The sequence below is a fragment of the Camellia sinensis genome, chromosome 7, assembly GCF_055761805.1.
Source record: "Camellia sinensis isolate YWXY chromosome 7, ASM5576180v1, whole genome shotgun sequence".
Taxonomy (NCBI): domain Eukaryota; kingdom Viridiplantae; phylum Streptophyta; class Magnoliopsida; order Ericales; family Theaceae; genus Camellia; species Camellia sinensis.
The window spans coordinates 171,578,233-171,602,421 of NC_138967.1; the positions used below are offsets into that span (position 1 = coordinate 171,578,233).

The 24,189-nt window shown below is 33.7% G+C and overlaps 1 protein-coding gene across 3 annotated transcripts; it reads right to left on the reverse strand.

Moving 5' to 3' along the window:
- Nucleotides 1-6,060: 6,060 nt before the first annotated feature.
- On the reverse strand, nucleotides 6,061-23,987 carry LOC114296285 (increased DNA methylation 1). Of its 3 annotated transcripts, XM_082879783.1 has the most exons (10): nucleotides 23,718-23,807; nucleotides 23,235-23,325; nucleotides 19,337-22,058; nucleotides 14,719-14,842; nucleotides 13,139-13,221; nucleotides 11,139-11,383; nucleotides 10,696-10,782; nucleotides 8,577-8,676; nucleotides 7,461-7,662; nucleotides 6,061-6,832 (listed from the first exon to the last, which is right to left on the reverse strand). In XM_082879783.1, the coding sequence occupies exons 3-10, from the start codon at nucleotides 21,821-21,823 to the stop codon at nucleotides 6,405-6,407; spliced, it is 3,756 nt and encodes a 1,251-aa protein (XP_082735909.1). In that variant the 5' UTR covers nucleotides 21,824-22,058; nucleotides 23,235-23,325; nucleotides 23,718-23,807; the 3' UTR covers nucleotides 6,061-6,404. The 3 variants fall into 3 exon arrangements, 2 of the variants coding, with proteins under 2 accessions (XP_082735909.1, XP_082735908.1); XM_082879782.1 differs by lacking the exon at nucleotides 23,235-23,325 and having other exon boundaries at nucleotides 23,718-23,987; XR_014336404.1 differs by lacking the exon at nucleotides 23,235-23,325 and having other exon boundaries at nucleotides 6,387-6,832; nucleotides 8,577-8,726; nucleotides 23,718-23,987.
- Between the last annotated feature and the right edge of the window lie 202 nt (nucleotides 23,988-24,189).

The following is a 24,189-nucleotide window of genomic DNA, read 5'->3' on the forward strand; positions in this document are numbered from 1 at the left end:
TCCTTGTCCTTCAACTTTGGAAGTTGAGGAGTTGCCCATAAAGAGTTGTTCACCATTATCCACTGTACAATAAGATGTGAACATCTTTTTGTCGGCACAGATATGGCGAGTAGCACCAGTGTCCACCCACCATTCTTTAGGATTTCCGACAAGATTTGCCTCGGAAACAATTGCAGAAAGATTGATGTCATCGACACCATTGGAAATATTGTTCACTTCGGTCATATGGGCTTGAGCAGGCTTCTTGCTTCTTCTTCTTTTGCTTTTGCCTTTGCTACGGCAATCTTTGGCCCGATGTCCCTCTTTGTCACAGATGTAACATTTGCCATTAAACTTGTACTTTTTATTTTCCCCCCCTTTAGAGCCTTGTGATGAACTTTCTCCAAAAGACTTTCGTTTCTTGGTTTTTGAAGCATGTTCTACCACATTTGCCTTAGACTCCATAGGAAGCTTACCAGCCCGCTTTTCAGAATTGCGGTTGTCCTCCTCAATCCTCAAACGCACAATTAACTCGTCCATAGAAATTTCTTTGCGCTTGTGTTTGAGGTAGTTCTTGAATTCCTTCCAGCCTTTTGGTAATTTTTCAATTAAGGCTACAACTTGAAATGATTCACTGAGAGACATACCTTCTGCGTGAATGTCATGCAGGATGAGTTGGAAATCTTGAGGTTGGCTGATCACAGTTTTTGAATCAACCATTACAAAATCCAAGAATCTGCCAACCACAAATTTCTTTGAGCCGGCATCTTCCGTTTTGTACTTTTTCTCCAACGATTCCCAAAGTTCCTTTGCAGTCTTGATTGGACTGTAGACGTTGTATAATGTGTTGTCAAATCCGTTCAAGACGTAATTCCGGCAAAAGAAATCGGCATGTTTCCAGGCATCAACCGCAGCAACCACTTGTCGGTCAGTTTCATCCTCTTTCAGGATAGGAACATCTTCACGAAGGAAACGAGCCAGGTTCAAAGTTGTAAGATAGAACAACATTTTCTGTTGCCATATTTTAAAGTCAGTTCCTAAGAACTTCTCTGGCTTTTCACCGTAATTTACCGGTACTGTTACAACAGGAGAGGGAGTTGGCGTCATTGCAGCCACCACAGTAGTACTTGTTTGGGCATTTGTTTCAGTAGCCATCAATTCTAATATATAAAACAAAATTATAAGTAGAATTTACACTACACAGAAAATTAAACCAAATTTACAGAATTAAATTCTGTAAAAATAAAAGAAACAAGAATGTAACTTTTATTTTTCAATTAATTTGAAAATAAAATAAAATTTTATTTAAACAAATTAATTCCACACAGAAAATTAAATTCTGTAAAATAAAAGAAATAAAAACTATAACTTTTATTTTTCAATTAATTTGGAAATAAAATAAAATTTTATTTAACCAAATTAATTCCACACAAGAAATTAAATTCTGTAAAATAAAATAAATAAAAACTATAAATTTTATTTTTCAATTAATTTGGAAATAAAATAAAATTTTATTTAACCAAATTAATTCCACACAAGAAATTAAATTCTGTAAAATAAAAGAAATAAAAACTATAACTGCTATTTTTCAATTAATTTGGAAATAAAATAAAATTTTATTTAACCAAATTAATTCCACACGGAAAATTAATTTCAGTAACACTTCAATAATTAAAATACTGAAAATAGAATTTTAATTAATGAAAACTCAGAAAAATAATTTCTAAAACCCAAAATTAATTTCTGAAAAAATTCCATAAAAATATATTCTGAATTGTTAATGACACCAGCATCGTACTACTAGTTGTTGTCAAAGAAAAGAGACAGTATATTACTACTATCTGTCAAATAGCATATAATCACTATTTATTTTTCCAACCAGAATATTATTTTGTAAATCCACAGAAAATAATTTTCTTCTGAAATTATTTATGAAGAATGAAAAAGGAAAACAAACGAAAAATTCTGTAAACAGAATAATTCGCATCTGTCTTAAGATTGTTGGAACAATCTACTGTGTAAATAAAATAACTTGAAATAATTCAAACAAAATAAATAAATAACATATCGAATTTATTTTGTTGAACCAAATAAATAACTTAAGACCAAGTCGAGTGTGCGACACTCTGTCCTTAAGACAGATTCGCTCCGCTATGATACTTACGGTTGAGTGGCGTCTATCTCCTAGGATACAATGATCTTCACAAATTGTAGTAGTACTCCAAACAATTTGGGGAACCAAACCTGTGTTCTAACTCTTTGAATATTTTTCCCTAAAATTATATATGAAAAATATATGTACTTAGAGCAAAGAGGACAGCAATATCAAAAAATACCGACTGAATTTCCGGGGTGATTGCTGACTGAATTTTCGGCTCTTTCGGACGGCAAGAAAATTGATCTATATATAGACAAACATTTAGACCCGAATAGGTGTGACACAGATTTGAACAGGTTTAGTTCAAAATTTGAAACAAAACTACAACCTGTTTGAGAATAAACAAATCTAACCGTTGCCTTGAACACTTAATAATCAAACATATGAAAAGTGATCCAATGGTGGAAAAGTCAACCTGTTGAACTGCTTGGGACTTTATTTAAAAACTATTGAAATATATATATTAAACCATATGAATATATATATGCTAAACTATTTGAATAACTTAATAAATAAAGGAAGAGATACAAACTTTAAGAAATCACTTAGGAACTTAAAATTTAAATTTAGAATTAAATTAAATTTCCATAATTACAAATTTTAGGAAACCACTCAGAAATTCAAAATTTGAATTTAGAATTAAATTAAATTCCTACAATAATTTTTATTGAAAAAATTCAAATAAATTTTATCTAAAAAATTAATGTTAAACCCGAAAACGACGTCAACTTTCCATTCACTCATAAATGGTTTTGATGTTCCATCTTCACCGTGTGACTTGCCACGCGGCAAGGAACACATCACCTCTTCGGACCCACCCACTCAAATTTTGGGCTAAAAAATATGCCTATATTAAACTATTTTTCCTACAATACTACCTGTACCTGAAAATAATATCCCATAAAGGGTGAGCCAACGCCCAGTAGAGATATGCTAAACACAGTATGAGCAATAACTAAGACATTAGCAATTGATAAATGTTCAATTTCCATAAACCAATTCATAACCCGTTTCCATTTCTTATCAGTTTCACAATTTACATCAACGGCTCAGAACCTGGCCAACCTCTTATATGAGACAGTGACTCGTATTAAACATTTCCCATTTTACAATAGATAAACATACTAGTTATATCACATCTCAACAGATAAGCATACAAGCTGTATCCACATTTTAACAGATATGCATATTAGCAATATCAACACTTCCAATGACAAGCATATGAGCTGTATCAACACTTCTAAAGATAAGCATATGAGCTATATCAACACATTATCTGACAAGCATATGAGCTGTATCAGTGGAGTCCATCCTCTATCTCCTCCCAAACAACATCCGGTTTAGAGGTCCATCCCCTATCTTCCCCTAAACCGTGGAGTACATCCCCTATCTCTTCCCACACACACAACGTATATACACAAAGGTCATATACATAGTCAAACAATACATAACGTTAATGTATTCTATCAACCGTCATACTCTATGACATAACCAATTGATTAGTTTTAGTTTGCCCAATCATCATGCATTGTCTACAACAATCAAAACTACCCTCCACCGGTAGCCCAAGCAATTATTTCTAAACCAATAATAAAAGCTCCAATAGATAAAATATCAATATTTTCAAAGGTGAGCGATTAATGAATCTAACTCCAATATTCAACCATATAATGAACCAATTTCATTATTTCCAACTCAATTCCACAAAGTCACAACTTTCCCAAATTAATTATACCAATTAATTTAAACAACAAATTAGGGCTTTCTACCACATTTCCCAATATCAACTCAAATGTTCAAATATCACCAACCAACAACTATATCATCATTTTGAAATCCAAAATACATATTATGAGCCCAAAATCACAAAACCCTCTTTAACACATTTTGAAACCCTAAGTCCCAAAATCAACTATTTAAATAATAAGCTCAAAATCTAGGTTAAAACCCATAAGAGTGAGTAGAAATCCCTACCTCAAAGGATGACACCCAACGAAGAAGATGGAGAAAATGAAGTTGCTCCAAACCACGAGTTTCTCGGATCAAAAGATTGCCCTCGACGATCAACAACCTTTTTGTAAAGGCCAAAGGTGAGGAGACAACTCTTACTAGATCAATACCTAGAGAGAAGGCAAGGTTCTAGAGAGAGGAGCTCTCAAATGGCTTTTTCAGAAAAGTAAGAGAGAGAAAGAATGAGAAAAAGTGATTTAAAACTGTCCCACAGCCAACTGATATACGACATTCCCGCTCGAGCGGAGAACACAACGCTCGAGCGTCAAGAACAAAAAACTAATGTTAGTAGTTTTTTTCGATTGGGTTTGGGGACACAAAAATAAGCCACCTTTTTTTTTCAATTTTTTTTTCTTTATGATTTTTTAAAAAATTATTTCAAAGATTTTTACTTTTCTGATCCATTTTTTGTAAACAAATTCAAATAGTAATTTTTTTAAAAAAAAAATTCTAAATAAAAAAATTTAAAAATCCAAAATAACTATTAAAAAACTACTATTTTTTTGCTTTTTTTTGTAATTTTTTATTTTTTTCTGAATTTTCCGATTCATTTCATGGACTACAATCTAAAAACTTTGAACTTTGAACTTTTTACTTTTTGAATTTTTAAAAAAAAAAAATCACTAAAGACAAAAATAGTCAACAAAAATCTACAAAAAAAACCAAACTCCAAACATATAATAATATGTCTATATAGATAGATAGGTACATTAGAGGTTGGTTTGGGATATTCTAAAAAAGTATACTTTTTAATTTATTGGCTTTTATGGTTGGGTTTGGGTTGGGTTTGATGTGATATGTTAGAGAGATGATGTGATTTAAATAAAATGATGTGACTTAAATATAATAGTGACTTTTTGACTTTTTGTATTATTTAGTAAATGCCAAACTTTTGATTTTAATTTAAAGAAGAAGAAATCAACAAAAAAAAAAATCTGACTGAATGATGTTATTTCATGATAAATCCTTTGAAAAATTTATTAACACATCACACTTATATAAAATGTTAAGAGTTGAAATTCTGTTTTTTAATTTTAATAATTTTTTATCAAAAATAATAATAATAATAATAATTTTTAAAGCTATTTTACCCCAATTTAAATAGTTATAGACAAACGTTCCCCCCCCCCCCCCCTCCCTCCCCCTTCCGTTTATTTATTTATTTATTTATTTATTTTTTGAGATTTGCATGATATGGATATAAATGATTACATTAATGATACCCTTATTTTGTTGAGATTTATATAATAAATGATCAATCTATTATTATTATTACTATTATTATTATTATAAATGTTTGCATAGTATGTATATCAACAATGTTTCATCCCACTAAAAACATCACCACTAATAGCACTAATGCATTAAAAAAGTTAAAAAAAAAAAAAAAATACAACTCCAAGACCAAAACATCACATCATTCATGGCGGGACCCACTGCCACCTAATTAGTGGGAGCACTAATTAGTGCTCCCAAGCATTTTTCTATGTATATCAATATGTTCAACATATTTATTATATAACATAGCATTTTAATAAGTTGGTTAATTAAAAATGTAAAATTCACACTTAATGTATCACAATTTAATTCTGAATATTACACTTATAATGAATAAAATAATGTAAACTTTTTCTTCTTCTTCTTCTTTTTTTTTTTTTTTTGGACAAAATTTTCACATTTATAACCTTCACACTTAAAAAATTCACATTCTTCATTCATTATAAATTAATAAACAACGTCAAAAGGTTATACTTAAAAATTATATTTTCAATAGTACAAAAGTTATTCACTTATTCTCTTCATAAAAAGCCAAGTCAAAATATCATTTGTAAACCATATGAGAGGGAAGAAATTTTTCCAACACTGCCAAGTAAATATAAAACCCCTCCCCTCTTCTCCTCTTACAAGTCGATTTTCAATGATAAATTCTATCAAATAATTTGTACTATCTATTTCATATCAAATTAGACATAGAATATGCACTATCTATTTGATATCAAGTTATCCAACATGTTACCATGATAATATCGTCGATTTTCAATGATAAATTCTATCAAAGAATTTGTACTATTTGATATCAAATTAGCCTCCATGTCGCCATTATCATGTCGTCTGCAAGACTGCAACGTTATTATCTTCCCTTCCCACCTCCATTGTTCTCTTTTTTTCTTCTTCTATTTACCCCATAAAGACCTCACAAATACTGCTACACAATAATCCTTCAGAGCACAATACAAGCTTTTTTGAAATTTTATTTTTATTTCTCATTATCTTGCAACATAGTGGTTTTCTGCAACTGTTCATTCGCAGAAAGTTCTCTCTCATCATACATAACAACAGATTCTACATCACAAACCATTTCAAGCCGGGATGTCCCTACAGTTGAAGCCGGTTCTCTGCATGACTGCTTCGAAGAAAGTTCTCTCTCATCATACATAACAACAGATTCTACATCACAAACCATTTCAAGTCTGGATGTCCCTACTGTTGAAGCCGGTTCTTCGCAGGACAACTTCGAAAAATGTTTTTGCAAACTACCATCCTGGGCTTCATCTACTTGCATAATATTGCAGCCAGTATGTTCTGTTTCTGTAACTGAGGAGTTTCCAATGGCAGGCCTTAGTTGGGAGCAAGCACCCGTTTCAGCTGGATCATATACAATCGAAGGCGATGCATGACCTGATCCTGTATTTCCCAAGAAATTTTTATAATTCAGTTCAGAGAATTGGAAAATAATAAAAGGGGTAACTGAGGTAAATTATTGATTCATATTTACAAAAAAATAATAATTTAAAAACCATAAATAAAACGCATTTGGTGTTTATTTTCATTTTGAAAAATTTGTAAACAATTTACATAATTCTTGTAATGACAAAAAAATTCGTTTCACTTCAGAAAAAAAAGAAATTAATCATTTTCCATTCTGTCCACCTCCTCCAGCCACCGTTGTCGGCGGCCTCCTCCAACCACCACCTCTTGCAATGGCCAACCACCTCTCACTGGCTTCGGCCACCACCTCCATCACCTGACAACCACCTTTGGCCACAAGAAACCACCTCCCATTAGCGCCAACCACCTCCGGCCACCATCTTTGACCATCAACACATTTTCAACCATCACACCCCCCCCCCCCCCCCCCCCCCCTTATTTTCAAAATAAGTTTTACAAAATACAAGTTTGTGTCAAACATATTTTTTTGTTATCGGTTGTACTGAAAAAAAAAAACATGAACATGTTTAAAATTTTATGTAAACAAAAATAGTAAATTGCCAATATACCAAACAACACCAAGAGCAGGAAAGAAAATGCTCACCACTTTGTTGATTTGTTGTTTGACTTTCATAAATGGGCTTCTTCAACCATACAGTTCCGGGAAAAACCATCAAGTTGATGTTACTCAGGATATTTCTCTCGTTATCTTCCAAAGGTTTAAAGCCAAACCCAGCTGTCCATGTCTCAACCAGACTAGGAATGGCTGATATCACAAGCTTTTCGACCTTGAAAGATCTTAGCATCTACAACCACAGTGGATTAATAAATTAATAACTCGCATATATGAAAAAAAAAATAAAAGGCTAAGAAAATCAAAAGGTACAAAGTTTCTCCAATATATGAGGTTTCATTGCTCATCGCAATTGTAACAGTTTGGATCACCAAATGGAGACTGCAGTCTGCAGGCTCTTCAAGCAAATAATCTAAGAAGCATGGACACAAATACGGACATGGAAATTGGCACAAGAAGTTTAAAAAAAAAAATTAAGGCCAAGTTTGAGAAGACTAAATAAGTGCACTTTTTGTCTTTTTGGACTAAAAAATTGAGGTTGAAAATATGGATGTTTGGGTTAACTTTTTGACTTTTTATTGAAAAATGTGTAATAAAAAATTGTAAAAATTGATTTGTAGGGAAAAATTTGAATTGGGAGTTGTGCAGCCGTAATTGTTGACTTTTGGTGAATAGTGTTAACTTTTTAACTTTTTGAGTAACTTTTTGGCTTTTTGGCTTTTTTGGAACATCCCAAACTTGGCCTTAGATATGGACACAGAAGGGACATGGCAAGAAATATATATATATATTCTTATTTGCAATGTATACGAATATAAATTTAAGGCACAGAAATACATGTGACACCAATGTCACTTTCCCTTCTCTTTGTTTTCATATATTTTACTTTGACCCAAATCAGTTCTCAAAAATTTTAAAAGAAATTCCACAAAGATGTCCTGAGGCATGTCCAAACATAAGACACATGTCCATTAGGTATCACCAAAGTGTCTTCCAAAAAAATTTATATGCTCCCGGCATATCAATATTCGATACGTGTTGAAGATGAACATGGCACCTATTTTGAAGTGTCCATGCTTCCTATCAAATAATACTAAAAAAAAAGCTCTATGGAACAAGATGGTTCTTCTTAATGGAACAAATTACCTCTTCAATAGCATTCATGAGGCGCCGACACATTCCCTGGCGACGATACTTACTGCAAGTTGCAATAAGAGGCATCTCCGCTACTGTTACTCCATGGATCCTGCATGAAATTTGAAGCTTGAATTTAAATGTGACGTTGCCTGGATTATTCTACAAAATAAAAGTCTAGATGAGCAAAAAATAAATTTAGAAAAGAGTTGGTAAAAATGAGAAACTATCAATAAATAATATGAAGAGTAAGAAGAAGAACAAAACCATATTTGAAATGTTTTAATGAAGCATATTAAATAGTTATGGGGCGAGGAAAAGCCCAAACAGATATGTTCAGAGAAAAAAAGGGATCTAATATCTGATGCTCTAACGAAATACATGGATTTAGCAAACAAAGGCAAAAGCAAAATTCATGTTTGTCACATTGAAAAACCTCGGATGATTGACTGTGAATAAGATGAAGTTCACTGTCTTTTTCACAGGGATAATTTCATCTCAAGCATATACAAATTTTTTGAATTGTAGCATACAAATCAAAATGTATCCACACTTCTCTACCCTACTAGCCACCAAGCAATCATATACCGCCAAACACCCTACTCAATCTGTCAAAAATAAATCTCAAACCTCACTTTCATCCTCATTTAGTCCTAACCCAAATTGCCAATTTTTTTGTTGGGGAGCATATGCTGCCAAAGCCACTGGATACCAGGTTGACAGAAGAAATAACTGAAGAAACGTGGGTTCTACCTGTAGACCCTAATCCCCCAAGAAGGATAACAAATTGGTCAATTAAATAGAGTGAATGAATCCTGCATTCTTGATTCAAGCAACCCATTCCAAAACCCAGGAAAACATATAAAATAAAGTTTGGCCCTGTTTAGTATCATTTTCAAAATTTTCACTTCCGTTATTCGTGTTTTCAGGGAAAAAAAGCCTATGAAAAAGTTCAGTAACACTCGTTTTTTATTTTCAGGTGGAAACAATTTTCAATTTTAAAGTATTTACAAAAATAGTTTTCAAAAGCAGTTCGCCAAACAAGTTTTCCATATGAGGCTCCATTTTTTATGTTTTTGAGAACAGAAAAACAGAAAATTAAAATGATACCAAAACACACCCATAATGTTCCCAAAAACCTTCACCTTTGAAGAACATTTAACTATATTTATATACACGATTGCATATATGTATATAATATAAGGAGAAAACTATAGCCAAACACCACAATTGCACTCTCTTATAAACTATCCTAAAACACTCTCTGTAATCTTATTTAAAAATCACCAAAATCTGACCAAGTTAAAAAATTGACATTTTAAGACTACTATATTTGCAACTTAAGTAAAACCTTTTTGATGTATTGACAAACCTTACCACAAATGTAAAGTCAAGGTGATAGTTAAAACATTGCCAAGGCAGGACTGGTACCAACAGTCCATAGTAACAATAGGAAACTATCGGTTAAACAAATATTAGTAGATAAAATATTCAACACGATATCTTGTACATGAGGAGAAAAGAAGCATCATAGAATTCTTGCTTTCAACGTAATAACTATAAAGGGATCCAGAAGACAATCCGCAGAGAAAATGACCAAAAAGGTACAAAACCATATACCAAGTTAGCTTTTCTCATTCTAAAGGCAAAAACAACCATTTGCCAGCTGTACTTAGGTGATGCATGAGATGGTACAATAACTATGAAGTCTACTCTCCATATATAAATAGCATGATTTAAAAAAATAATAAATAAAAACTGAATTTGCAATATAAATAGCATGATCAAGGATAGAAAAAAATATAGGAATTTTCTATGTAACCCAAATTCAGAAATAAGATAACCTAAATTTGTTTCATTACTCTCAGCATAATTTCTTTAATGCACAGGTGAATAGGGAGTATTTTCACTCGAGACCTACATAGCCACTTCTGGTAGAATATCTAGAGTACTAATGTATGTTTCAAATCAGAAGCTTTACATCCAAACCCCAAAATATGGAGAAACAAATATTTATAAATATGGGGTACAGCTTACAAATTGTCTTTAATATAATTTCATTAGCACTAACTGCAAAAGGTTACAAATTGAAATAGATTTCACAGAGAAGATTACAGCTAATAAAAACTACCTGATTGATGCGACACACATCAGCACATCATCTTTCTCTAAAACCACTGTGTGAAATCCAATATAGTTTAGGCGTGCAAAATGTGATCTGCTAAAAAACAACAGATTTGTTAAGCAGTAAAATTTAACTACCACCACATTGGCAAGCACATATATTAGCACCAACCACAAAAATAAGAGATCATTCGGTAAACAATGCAACCACAAGTTGGCATTATGCACATGAACAGAAAATAACCACCAATTGAACATGACAGTCAACAGAAATTTCAAAAAAGAAGTATAATAATTGTGCAGTCTCAAGAAACAATATCAAGAGAGAAAGAGAGAGAATAACATGCCCAAAAAAAAAAAAAGTTGAAAATACAAAGATCAATGTAAGTTGGACACAAACCAGATACAGAAGAAAGTTCAGAAAATTTTCAAACGGAAAAAAAAACTTACCCCCAATTGTACAATACATGGGGTATCATGTCTATGCCTGTTCTTGAATCCACCATAGAGAGAAAGCACTCCTCCATAATTGTAAGAGCAACAGCCAGCTTTGAGTTGCATTCTGCCTTCAGTGCAACAAGTCGTTGAGCAGAATGAACTCTTTGGTCGCCATGAATGTACCTCAAAAGGGTCCAAGAGAAGCCATCAGGGAGAAGATTTACAAACCCGATACGGGAATGTATGCCCAAGTACACCTGCATGCAAAAGTGTAATATGTTCTTTAAAAAACCAGAACCAAGCTCGCAAGTGCAGAGAGTGGAAGCAAATGACAGCTGGAAACATCCAAACTAAAAGACAATGCAACTAAACTTGCCATACATCTAAGTAATCACATTACTCTCTTCCCTTCTCTGTTATGCAGCTAACTCCTCTCTATGAATTTGTCACTCATTTTTCTTTCAAATAAACAATGTAAATCAATTTTCCATCCAAGATGTGAGTATGTATCAGGGAAAGGGAGCATGTATCAGATATGTGACCTTATACGATTTGGACCCACCCCATGACCAGGGAGTATAAATGGTAATACTATCAAATCTTTGATTGCATGATATGAGCTAATGTGCTTGCATAGTGTCATGTTTTTTAGTAACTCTTTATTTAATTTCCTTTGTTTGATGTTTAGTTTAGCCGACCACACTTTACTAGGATGCAAGGCTTAGTTTGGTTTGTTTTGTGGAAATGGAAATATCACAATCTAAGTCTCACCATGCTCTTTCTATATGCAGACCCCACCATTTACAAGCAAGCACATTACCTCTAAACAGAAAGACACATTGAAGTACATCACAGTTCAGCTGATGCAAGTATTATGTGTCAGATAACTCCAAACATCTCCACAATCAACTTCAAGGGCCCAAGATAAATGGCCTGCAGAATCGGCCTGCAGAATCAGGAGTCTCCTATATGACTATCATCTTCAAACAGAACTCTGAACTGCCCTTATTATGGATCCTGACAAAAGATTGGTAACACACCAAATCCTCTGCAGGAGTAGGAGGACATTTGTGAAACTGTCATCTTTGTCTTTGTTCAGCAATTCAAGAAAAATCACTACAAATACAAGCAGAGGCATGACTCATGAAACTGCCTCTTGCTCCTATAACCCATTCGTATTTTATGCTTACAGGTTCGTAAGTAAGAGCAGCCAACGGTCTGCACCCCAAAATAGTTGGGGATTTGTAGATGAAACTGAACATAAACAATCACACATCCAGATAGAGGTTGAACAAATAGTCGACAAACAAACGATGTCATCAACGATATATTATATCAGCTACCAAATGACATTCATAATGGAGATTGTTATACTTTTTGACAGAATTAGTATAATGACTTTGAAAAGCACTTATTGAACAATATATAAAGCATCATACCACAGCCTCAAAACCGGTATGGAAGCATTCGAACAACAAAAAAGTGCATCATTTTCTGTCACACCTGACTTTTTTTTTTTTTTTTTTGGTGAATGACAACTTAAATTTATTTGAAACTTTTTATTTCTAGGCTCATATGCAACAGGTTCGATAAAACAGCAAGCAACAACTCTCCTGTGCCATATAGCTTAGTCCAACATCTTTCAACAAAATGTATCAAAATTTTCCAGACACATCCCTGGGAGGCTGGGACTTCAGGATAATATATAAAAATTAAAAACTAATATACAAAGGATGCAAATTGCAATTAAGAAATGCCCAGTTTATATGCTTAAGCACCTATAAATACATTTTTCTAATCAGGAAAAGAAAAATCAGGACACATTTGGACTGAGTATCGGATACATATCGGGAAGTGTTAGATGAGTGTCAATGTGTGAAACATGTCAAATACAGACATGCCACCTTCTTACTAGTGTTTGTGCTTCTTAGTATTATCAAATATGTCCTATTTCTAATTGTTGTATACCTTTTAATCAACTGAAGTTTTGAAAAGAAAAAACTGGAATTTACCTCCTGACAGCTTTCACGGCAAAACCAGGTATCAGAAGCCACTTCTCTACATTCACCCTTCTCTTTCAGGCATGCTTCATGGTCTGTTCATATCCACCACCATAATGACTAGTAAGAGTCCAAATTTCTAAGGAAAAGAATCATGGAAAACAAATGTACTACGAAAATTTAAACTACAGATTGAAACTCTTTTTATCTACAAGACTATCATCAACATTGGAACACTAAACGAAGAAAAAATTAAAATAGAGATTGCTAGGAGGAGTGCTTATTAATTGTTTGTTGGCAGTGTTTGTTAACATTTATAGTTTACTATTTTTTGCTTACAGAAAAAGTTTAACATGTTCATATTTATTCAGGTAAAAATGAAAAACAAAAATAAAAAAAATAATAAAAATAAAAATATATTGTTTGGTACATTCTCAAAAACGTGGGTGGCCAAAGGTGGTGATGGCTGGTGAGTTGTGACCGGAAAGGGTGGGGGAGGGAGGGAGGAGTGAAAACTTGTTTTCAAAACCAATGAAAACATTTATTTTTATTTATAGAATTTAGAAAATTTGTAAACTGTTTACATTTTTTTGGAAACAAAAACAGACACCAAACAAGTTTCTATGTCCAGTGTTGAAATTTTTTGTAAACATATAGGCCTTGTTTGGTTTGTGTTTCTCAAAAAATTTTAGGAAAAATTCTCTACAAATAAGTTTTCAAAAGTAATCAAACCAAACAAATTTTCCCAAAATTTTTTTCCAAAACTTGTTTGGTTTACAAGTTTTCCAAACAAATCTCTCTCTCATACACATCAAATCAATCACTTTTTCCAAAACTCTCTCTCAAAATAATTTTTCAAAACATCTTTTGAAAAAAAACCAAACCAAACAAATTTTCGTACTTTTTATCTCAAAACATGTTTCTCAAATACAAACCAAACAAGCCCATAAATTTTACCAAACAGGACCAGGTGATAAGAAGAAAAGAAGACAAAAAGAAAGAAAACAATCATGACTGCATGCTTGTTCTTAACAAGAATGTCAAACAGGCTTACCTACTTTCCCCTCAAAGTATACAAAAAATTCATACCGACTGCATTAATCAAATTTAAGATATAAATATTAAATCAATAACAATCAGCTTCATTAAATGTATAGAGCATTGAAGAAAGATATTCGAGCCCATATTCCTCTAAAATGTTAAATTAGATAATATTTTGATCAGTTGTTGCCATTCAAAATTCAATATACATTTAAAAAGAAGAAGAAGATAATTGTTTATGAACAAGGGCCAAGAAATACGAATACAAAATTTTGTTGGCAATGGTATTATAGTTATCAGCCCCATTTGCCAGATATTTAATAAATTTCATGCGATGCATCACTTTTCACAAGCAGTAATCAAAATGCCAATTCTACTTTTGAATTATTCAACTCCAAATTACCCTATGACTTGTTCGTCCCTTTTTTTTTTTTTTTTTTTTTTTTGATACAATGAAAATAATCCTACTAAATATTTTGAAGCTATCTATAGGCATCCAAAACATATTTAGATTCAAATAATCTACTATGAGTTAGGGGATATAAAATTACACTTATGCTCGCACTGTGAACACTTGAATGCACCAGGTGATTTGAAAGGCTCTTTATCTTTAACAAGATCACCACAAATCCTACAAGTGCAGTGCTGGCAATACCAACTGCCTTCAGGGAGCTCCTAAAGGAAAGAAACAAGATCGAGTTAGATATCCAAGGCAACCTTAAACTCCACACAATAATGGCAGTAAAAACGAATCCCAAAAAAAGCATACATAAGATCTTAAACTCATTATATAAGTAGATGAAACTATAGGACTACCATGCCAAATGTTATTAAAAGCAATGTAATGCATGAATATGCCATAGAAGGGAACGAGGGGCATGAGGGGTAGTCTGTCAGAAAGGGCAAATGCACAAATCTGGAACCAAAAGAAAAGATGACGACTTTGATTTCCTTCCACACACAAACACTAGAAGGGTAATTCTTACGCCAATCAGTCCAATGTAGAAGGAAAAAAAACAACATGCATTTTTTGGAATAATGAACATGAACAAAAATGACATCAAATTCACTGAGCATAAATTATTGCCCTGGATGGACACGTACAGTCATATCTTAGAAATAAATGAAATAGATCTCAACAGTAAGGCTTGTCGTTAGTCCCTAGTGGCATGAGCTTGAGTCACGAAAACCAACTATCCAAAAATAGGGGTAAGGCTGCGCACATCTTGCCCTCCCCAGACGCTTGTTAGCAGGAGCCTCGTGAACTTCAATTATCCTTTTTTTAAGATCTCAAATGGGTAAGGTTGTTAAAATCGGAATACCATTAAGAGGGCCTCATAGATCGGATTGTAAGATCAGATTGTAAGATCCTACTTTCTATTAAAAATATGGTAAAAACATATATCATGATGATACATATTAAAAGTACGATGAAAAATCACAAACCAATGATCCTACATACAATCTTACATAATCCCATACGATCTTACACGATACTACTTGCGATCCTACAATAACACCATCCTACAACGATTTGGATCGTTTTGGCAATTTAGGATCGTAAGATACAATTCGGATCACGGGATACGATCCGGATTGCAATTTTGATAACCATGCATAAGAGAACAAGAAGATTATTCATCAATAACCTATTCACCTAAATACACTGTGAATCTGCTACTATATAGCAATTATGATTGAATGGATGTGAATGTCTTGTAAAAACAAGACAAAGATTAACCCATTTCACAAAGAAAGTTAAACTATATAGCAATTATGATTGAATGGATGTGAATGTCTTGTAAAAACAAGACAAAGATTAACCCATTTCACAAAGAAAGTTAAAGTCAAACCTCATATTCTGGTAAATCACTGATCCACTTATCAAAAGACATGAGCATCTTCACATCTTCATCATCTTCATCGTCCTTTACGACCAATTCCTCCATCACAACCATATGATGGCCACAGTGGTGGAGGTGTAGCCATCTTCTCAGTTAGTTGAGAGTTATATATGTCTCTTTCTAGGGCTACACAATGGGCATGACCTATTCTATTGAACTTACAACATTGTCCTTGCTTTCTTTCCTTTTTCTTTATTTCTTTCTTTCTTTCTTTTCTTCTTTCCTATTTGGGGCTGAAATCATTTCCACATTTTGCTTACTTGTACCAAAATTTGTGAGAATCCATGTGTGCATTCCTATACTATTAACTTAAGTTTATGTTGGGGCTACAAACAAGCCGAGCCAAGCCGAGCTTTTGAGTGTTCAAGCTTGTTTACTAAGATTTAGTCGAGCTTAAGCTTGAGCCAAGCTCAAGTCGAGCTTAAATAATCGAGCTCGGGCTTGAGTTTGGCTCATCAAATATTTGAGAAACTTGAGCCAACTTGATTACATAAACAAACCAAGTTCTAGCTCGAGTTTGGGGAAAAAAAAAAACTTAAATTAATTTACTTATTAAGAAAAAAAATATATATATAGAAAATTATGCGCAAAATATAGAAAAATGTTTATATTAATAATAAATTTCAATAATCAGATATGAAAAATTTACACAAACACCAAACAGAGTTTGTACAGGCATTACTAGAAAAACCAAATCTTAGGGCTTGAAACTTGAAAGACATTTACATATTTAAATTACAAAATGTGTAGGAAATATCAAACATGCACCCTATAAAATCCAAGAAATATTCAGTTTGTTTGGTTTCAATTTTCTGGATTCAATTTTCTGGAAATTGAGTTTTTATTTTTTGTATTTTTTGGTTTTTAGTGAATATTTTTTAAATTTTAAGCAATTTTTTTACTTTTTTAGATGCATCTTACTTAGACGTATCTAAAAAGTAAAATATTTGTAAAAAAAAAAAAATTTAAAAATAATAAATACACAAGAATACGAAAATAAATTTTCGAATTTTTTAATATTTTTGGTATTTAGTGAATTTTTTAAGATTTTTTTTCACAACTATTATATTTTTTAAGTGTACTTATGTTAAGTGTATCTAAAAACTAAAATAAAAAAAAATAAAAAATAAAAAAAAAATTGCTTAAAATATTTTAAAAAAATCAGTGAAAACAAAAAAAACATGGAAAACAAAAAATTTCAATTTTCTGAAAAGTAAATCCTGAAAAGTAAAACCAAATAAGCTAATTTAGTTTCCAAATCATACACAACATAGATAAGTTTCCTTCATAAATCATACATGCTACTTAAAGAAGTGGTCATCTTGGAATAAATGACGCAATAATAATGGATTGAACATTCGTGATATTCTCATTAGTCATTTCCGTAGATAATAAATATGTAATTCTTCATATAATAATATTACTAATCATTTTTTGTTTAGTCCAATGGTCAAAGCTACACAAGACTTATATATGCTTTATTGAACCTCAAGTGAAAACAAAAGTAGAACAAAAAAATTATATATAATGAACTACATTGTATGAGGTTAAAACTCGAAAGGGTTGGCCTAGTGGGTACAACTTGAGGCCTGAGGGTATACTCCCTCCAATTCTCAAATTCAACTCCCACTAGTTTTGCTCGAGATTTGCCTGAAACACATGGAGAGGGCACTTTGTGTGGATCTCGGGATTAGTTGAAGTACGCGTAAACTGGTTCAGACACACGGTCATCAAAAAAAAAGTTGTAAGAGGTTAAGAATATATATTGTAACTTCAATGTCTCATTTCACCTTTGAAAATTAAATTTACAACTATATAAGCATTCTTAACTTCTAATGAGTATTCATAGTGATGAACCTTCATTGTAGGAACCTTCTACTCGAGTGGCGTTTCTTACTAAGAAACGCGATTTCGCACTCCCAAGTAAGAAACTTGTAAGAAACTCACTCCCGTCGAGAAAGAACCTCGCTCCTAACTGAGATAGAAACCTCTCAAACATATAAACCTCATAGAAATAAAAGAAAAACAACTCAAATTTATTATAATAGTTCCTATTTATATAATATTTATTTATACTTAATAAAAACAATCTGTAATTGACATGAATCTCTAATATTTATTCATATTTTAATACATAGATGACAACTAAGCAATAAAACATAATTTTTAGAATTATTTATCCAAAAAAAAAACATAATTTTTAGAATATTTTCATATATATTTAATAAATAAATATATACACACTCCCATAGGCACTCCCAAACCTAAGAAACTTCTATATGCCCTCGCTCCTCCGCTCTCGTCCCAACCCCCGCTTCGTGCAATTAAGTGATAAACAATTGTTTTCTATTTGATAGGCATTTCATAAATTAAAATTTTGAAAATAGCATAAAATCTTAAAATTCAGTTGTGCAGATGTATCAATGAAGAACTAACTATCTTTACACTATGTCAATGTTAGTTTTTTAGGCAATCACCAAGGTCGCCCAAGCAAATTTTTTTTTTTTTTTATCAATAACAAAGAAAATTGTAGGGGGGCATACACAACTAAGCAAAAAATAATAATAATAATAATAAAATAAACATTAAAAAATAGAACAATCATCCCCTAATAAATCATTTTTTTTTTTTTAAAAAAAGCCCACTCTAAAATGCTTCAACAAACCGCCCAAGCAATTTGACTACCATGCCCATGTGATGCAATAGCTGATGAATTTATATTATTTCCGGAATCAATTAATTCACATTACATTATTTGAATTTCTTGCCCACAGACCTCAAGTTACTTATTTTGTTGGATCTAAGTCCCAAGGATGAATTACTACAAGATAAGAAGCACGAACATGGACATGGACATGGTGGGCACGGTGATTTAAAAAAAAAATGGGAACGCAACAATAAGAAAATTTTATTTGCTATATAGATTAATATTACAACCACAACCAATCAAAAAATAACAAAAACTAAATCTAATTCAATACTTAAATAAATAAACAAACAAGTAAAATCTTAAGTTAACCCTAATCGTTTATGTCTTTTTTTATGGATAATCTGTTAATTATTAAATCTAAGGAAAAAGTAATAAACATTGAACATATCTATCAAAAACACTAGGGGGGGGGGGGGGGGGGGGGGGGGGGCATGTTCTCGTTGTGTCCCCAACATGCATGCATGCATGTCTAGTACATGTAGTACTGCAGGAAACACGCAAAGGAACCAAGAAAGAAATCTGGAATATCAGCTATAAAGCATGAAAATGACAAACCTGTCCATGCAAGCATGCCTGATGAAACGTAGATGGACAGTTATCACAGCATATCAACTCACCCCCGCCCCCACACAGACCACAGCTGTCATCATTCTCGTCCATTTCATCATCTTGAACAGTTCGAGTGGCACTTTTCCTAGCCTTGTATTCAGCTGACCAAGCCTCAAGCTGGCATAAAGTGAATGACTTACCAGACTCCATAAAAAGATTCAAACAAGGACGGTTCAGCTTGAAACCAGCATGAACCTTGAATTCAGAGAGAGAGAGCACCTTATTGCAACACTTACATAAGATCCCATTCAGATTAACCAAGCCATCTTTCACCACAGATTCATCCTTTGGATTCCGGTATTGAATAACTTCATTAAGAGAAACAACCCCAGAGTCGATCAACCAGGATAATACAGTTCTTGAACCAAACATGGACCACTTCCCGTCAATGTGCTTTCCACCCTTACCCAAGCTCCTTGGAAGCAACCTACAACTGCCCTTTTGGCTCTTGTATTTTCTCAGAGATGCTGATTTGCATTTCCAAGCAGATCGTTTGGCAGTTGATCCGAAAGTTTTGTTTTTTATGATAGCCGAAATCAAAAGGTCATCATCCTTAAGCTGGCATGTAATTGATCTCTTCTGTCCATTTTGAGATTCAGCTTTTTCTGATTTGATGTCTTGCCTCCAAGCTTCAGGGTGCAGAGACTCATTTTTTACATGAAGAGGGACCTCAACAGTAATATTTTTAAAGTTCAACTCCTCGGAAAAGAACTGGTTAGATTTCTTAGCACTACCAGAATTTTGATGGAACTTCCCAAATGTTGACAGTTTCTTCCCATTCCGGCGTTGAGAAGAGCAAATAAACGACTTCAGCTGATTTTCCACCTTCTCAGTAAATTTTCCCCTGAAAGTTTTGCCTTCTTCACCCTTGGATACATTTTTTTTTACTTCCAAAACCATTTCCTCGCCATGGTCAGATCTGTGTCTAGCACAGCTTGGGGAATTTGTATTGCAATCATGATGACGAGAGACAGTTTCATGCCCTCCATGCATGACATGTGCATTTCCAGAAGTGATGGGAACTTCAAATAAGCAACTACTAAAATGATCACTAGTCCCATCAGACCCATAAGCTTGTAAAGAACTCAGATCTAGTCTGCTTCTTTTGTTCCCAGAGAAATCCCTACATTGAATTCCCTCAGAAACTGTCAATGCACTTTCACTGGCCACAGAAGAATAACAAAGTCGATATGTTGAAGGTCTCTCCAACTGGTTTCCAATGCCATTGGCATTTTTCAAGGCCAAAACAGAATCATCTTTTGCAGATGTATCAATCACCAAAGTTCTCCTTGCTTTGACTACTTTTCCTGCTCTTAGAGTGCCAAGCTTCTTGTCAATTAACACCATATTAGCAAAGGGATCGAGAAGATACCACCGACGTGCCAGTGCAGTAGTTTCTGTATTGTTCAATTCTTCCTCGATTTTGATAAATGTATTAGATAGATCAGACCAGAAATGAGTCATATCAGTCCACAGTTTACTATCTTCTCGCACAACAATGTTTCCATCAGCAAGCAAACTCCGACCACATAAGTTCCAAACTCTACGTAATTCACGAATAGGTCTTCCTCCCCAAGGTGACAAATAAAGAAATTCCCCACTAATATTATCTTCTCTTTTACGCCTCCTAATCTGCCATCCTGCTGCTCTAAGTAGGTTCTGGATGTGGTTGCGGAGAGGAGGACGGGGATCCTTCATGGAAACTCTATTCAACGATATTTTAGCCATTGACAGTTCACTAGAGTTGGATGCCTTTGTTCTTTCCTCGGCACATCGGTGAGATCCAGAATTATTTGCAACAGTGACTGATGGACTTGCAACTAAAAGCTTGGACGCAAAGCTCTCCTGAGAAACAGGTGAAGCAATAGCTTTACTTGCATTCACTTCCTTCTCATCACTTCCATCCAAGCTCTCCAGCCTACGATTAGAAACATCTCTGTCACCTATTTCACCTCCTGAGTTTATTTCAGGATGCTGCTTTAGCAGATAGCAACTAGAAGTAACACCCTGACCGGATGATTCAACTAAACGACCCATTATAGTGTGGCAGATTGATTGTGAAGCTGACATACCAGAAACTACTTCCTTTGAGAGAGCTGATGATTTCAAAATCCCTCTGGAATTAGGTCTGGAATAAGAAAGCTCATCTACTGCTAACTTCATTTGCTTACCAGAATTCTTTTTTGAATCCTCCTTTACATTACAAGAACCCACCTGACTTGTTATGGCTGACTTTTCATTGTTTGAGCAAAGCAACATGTCTGTGTGCCTACTGTAATCACATTCAAAATTAATAACTCCAGTAACAAGACACCTCTTACTAGTTGTATCGCAGTCATTTCCAAAGAACACCTCTGTAAAAATACGACTTTCATTAATTGACCCCTCAAAGCCATCATCATGCAAATCCTCGATTTCTTTGTTGAATAACATCTTTACCAACTTATTGCAGCACTATTTCATCAACAACAATTTCCTTTCTTTGCTCTAATCAATGAACACCAGTACCAAAAGGCCAAGTATACCTCAATGGAAAAAAGAAATTTCAAGCTTTCACAATTTTGGAAAACTGGAAATCTCCAGTTGGAATCAATGCTTTAAGACAAAAATTACAAATTTCCTCATAGAAGAACTTCAAAGGCAAACCATCCAGCAGTTGTCAAAACGTCTGCAACCACAGGAAAGAAAATACAAATCAAATAAAACCGGGACAAGAAACTATAATTCTCGCCAACCTCCATAAGCTCTAGAGATCTCCAGAATCAAACCCTACAAATTTGCTAGACCTCCACAATACAATTTTGAAACAAAGGAAGCAAATTATGTCCGTTTCCAAGTACCAAAACACTAAGAAATATATGCTCTGTGTGTGTGCATAAGAGAGAGAGAGAGAGAGAGAGAGAGTAAAATATCCATCAGGCAAGGCAACATAAAATATCCACCAGTCCTGTGAATCCATACTAACTGTAGAACCAGTGGTAGTTATGGATTGCTTAAAAAATAAATTTATATATATATATATACATAGAGAGAGAGAGAGAGAGGGAGAGAGATCGTAGTTATAATGACAGAAAAATCTTAAAATATAAAATTCGAGGTGCAGTGTTAGTTTGAGTATGCAGAAAATATAAATAGAAATAAAAGTATTAAATGAATAGCTAAAATAGATAAATAAACAGCGATATGAAGTTATATCTAAAAGAATTTGTTTGTATATCATTACTTTGGAGTGAAAAAAAAAATTTCTTTGTCAAATTAATAGGAACAAACGGAGAAGGTCAGTTCCTGGAGCAACGCTTCAAACACCTGATCTGGATCTCAGGTTTAGAATTCTTAGGGGTTCTTTTTTTTTTTTTAATTTGCAATTTGGACAAGACAATTTGAACCAAAAAATGACAAATTACATCGATAGTTCCTGCATTTTGTCCCTTGTGTCATTTTGGTCCCAGTAATTTCAATTAAATCGATTTCCACCCTTAATTTTAGATTTGTGTCAATTTGATAACACCGATTAGTGTTTTTAATGCAAAACGGTCACTGAGATGGTTGGGGTAAAGTCACTGAGTCAAAAAAGTTTACAATTTTGCCTATAAAACCATAACACATACAGCTCATGTGTGCATTTTCTATTAAAAAACATTAACAATTGTAATCAATTGAACTAAATTGAGACAAAATCATAAATTCATGGTCAAAATCGAGCCAATTAACATTCGAGGAGCCAAAATGGCACAGGGGCCAAAACTTCAAGTTCACACCATCCTACTACCAACATTATAAATCTGCAATTTAAAACAACCAAAAACAAAGAAAATTGAAAATGCAGTTAGGTAAGTAACAAAACCTCTATCGCTTGCATTAACTCTAGAACATCTAGTCTTCTCTTCTCAGAAGTAAGTTTAAAGCCTTTATGCAAATTACAGCAGAACCCTCCACTATTTCCCAAGAAAATAACAATGAATTATTTCCCAAGAAAATAACAATGAATAGATAAAGACCCAAAATGAAAACCATGGAGATTTGAAAACCCAAAAACGGAATACAAACGAGAAAGATCAAATTTGAAATGATAGAAAGCTAAATTGTCAAATCAAAGTCGCAGAACTCTAATGTGAAGATTTGAGAGAGAGAGAGAAGCACAAATCGAGTAACAAATTATCAAACCTCATCCTCAAAAAATCTCTACAAAATCCACATTTTGCAGATCAAAGCAACAGAACGGTGAAATGGGTAGTTTTTAAGACCAACAATTAAGTTCTACAACTACATTTCACAATTAAACTTGCAAAATAAAAAAATTAAAATTCAAAATCGCAAAAGTTCTCACCTTTACACTGCATTTGCCGATCAGCAGAGCAGCCACAAGAGATTAGGGCTTCAATCTGAAATTAGGGTTTGAGAGTGCTCGAAAACGTAACGCTTGGGGATAGAGAGAATCTATCTATCCAGAGAGAGAGCAGGAAAGGGGCTAACTTTGGCTTCGTCACCTTCACATACAGCTCACGAGTGTGGATAGGCATTGGAATAGCGCTCCCAAGTGTGACATAAAACATGACTAACCTCACTCTCTCTCTCTCTCTCTCTCACACACACACACACTCTCTCTCTCTCTCTCTGAGATGGCAATTGTAACCCGGCCCGACGGGACCCGATCTCCCAACCCCGAATTGAATGATTATTCTTTGAAAAACACCTCCGACGGGTCGCGGATGGTATTAAAATTTTAATCCCCGATGACATTCGGGCCGGGGACGGGGATGCATATTTCAGTCCCGGACCCGGCCCGACCCCGGCCCCGA

Coding starts and splice junctions, on each gene's coding strand:
- LOC114296285 (XM_082879782.1), bottom strand. CDS start 21,823: ATGTTATTCAACAAAGAAATCGAGGATTTGCATGATGATGGCTTTGAG. Junction 10,783..11,138: donor CATGTATTGTACAATTGGGG/GTAAGTTTTTTT, acceptor GTTTTTTAGCAG/ATCACATTTTGCACGCCTAA. Junction 6,833..7,460: donor AACAACAAATCAACAAAGTG/GTGAGCATTTTC, acceptor TGGGAAATACAG/GATCAGGTCATGCATCGCCT.